Source organism: Condylura cristata, unplaced genomic scaffold, assembly GCF_000260355.1.
Source record: "Condylura cristata isolate star-nosed mole 26May11 unplaced genomic scaffold, ConCri1.0 scaffold00009, whole genome shotgun sequence".
In the NCBI taxonomy this organism is placed as follows: domain Eukaryota; kingdom Metazoa; phylum Chordata; class Mammalia; order Eulipotyphla; family Talpidae; genus Condylura; species Condylura cristata.
This window is the reverse complement of record NW_004567110.1, coordinates 408,853-409,901: the sequence shown is the minus strand read 5'-3', so window position 1 is coordinate 409,901 and position 1,049 is coordinate 408,853. Positions and strand designations below refer to the sequence as shown.

Genomic DNA, 1,049 nt, shown 5'->3' with positions numbered 1-1,049 from the left:
CTCTGACGGCGCCGGACCGGCCGGGCCTTGCCCATCCTTGGCTTTGGGGTCCTTTCCACCAGGGGTCCAGCCCCGGCTCCCCAGCTGCTCCTGGCCCTCCGGAATGTTCTCCGAGCAAGAAAACAAAGAAGGCCGCCCCCACGGCCGACCCCCTGCCGCGCCCTGCCGCCCGGGAGGACAAGGTGAGGACGGGCGGACCCAGGGCCCTGTCGTGGGGGGACTGGCGACGGGCCTGCCCACAGCGCCCTGTGTCCGCAGGTCCCCTGCAAGCTCATGGCCTCTGAGCTCAAGTCCTGCCTGCGGCAGGCCCGGGAGCTGGGGGCCCGGGCCCGGGAGCTGAGCACCAGAGCCCTGGAGGAGGATGTGGGGGAGCCCAGTGCTCCCGAGGCTGACGGGTGAGTTCTGGGAAGGCGGGCAGAGGGCCGGGCCTCTCCTTCCAAGGAGCCGCAGCCCACATGCTCAGGTCCGGCCATCTCCTGCCTCGGTGGGCGCCGGGTGGCTGACCCTGTCCCCAGTGTCTCCCCGTGCCGTGGGGCTCTGCGCCGGGGTGGGGGGCCGGGGGCCTCGGGCCTCGGCAGGGCGGGGCTCCTGGGCCTGACTCTGGCTCCGCCTGGCAGCGGAGAGTCCGCGCCCGCCTACCAGCGATTCCACGCCCTGGCCCAGCCGGGCCCCCCGGGCCTGGGGCTGCCCTACAAGTACCAGGTGCTGGCCGAGATGTTCCGCGGCATGGACACCATCGTGGGCATGCTCTTCAACCGCTCCGAGACCGTCACCTTCGCCAAGGTCCAGCGGGGCGTCCAGGACATGCTGCGCAAGTGAGCAGGCGGGGGGCTGCTGGGGCCGGGGTGCCGCCGGGGGCCGGGGCCCAGCACCCTGTCCCGTAGGCGTTTTGAGGAGCGCAACGTGGGCCAGATCAGGACCGTGTACCCCGACGCCTACCGCTTCCGCCAGGAGCGCCACGTCCCCACCTTCACGGACGCCGTCCGGACGTCCGACTACCAGCTGACCGTCGAGCCGCTGCTGGGCCCGGGTGAGCGCGGTGGCCGGGC

General features: G+C 72.9%; 1 protein-coding gene across 1 annotated transcript in view; it reads left to right on the top strand.

Moving 5' to 3' along the window:
- Positions 1-1,049, top strand: part of CDT1 (chromatin licensing and DNA replication factor 1) — a 12,775-nt gene that overhangs the window by 9,938 nt on the left and 1,788 nt on the right. Inside the window, exons 3-6 of the mRNA XM_012722854.1 lie at positions 63-182; positions 259-395; positions 618-815; positions 885-1,030. Coding sequence (XP_012578308.1) covers positions 63-182; positions 259-395; positions 618-815; positions 885-1,030 — 601 coding nt within the window. The remainder of the gene's footprint in view (positions 1-62; positions 183-258; positions 396-617; positions 816-884; positions 1,031-1,049) is intronic.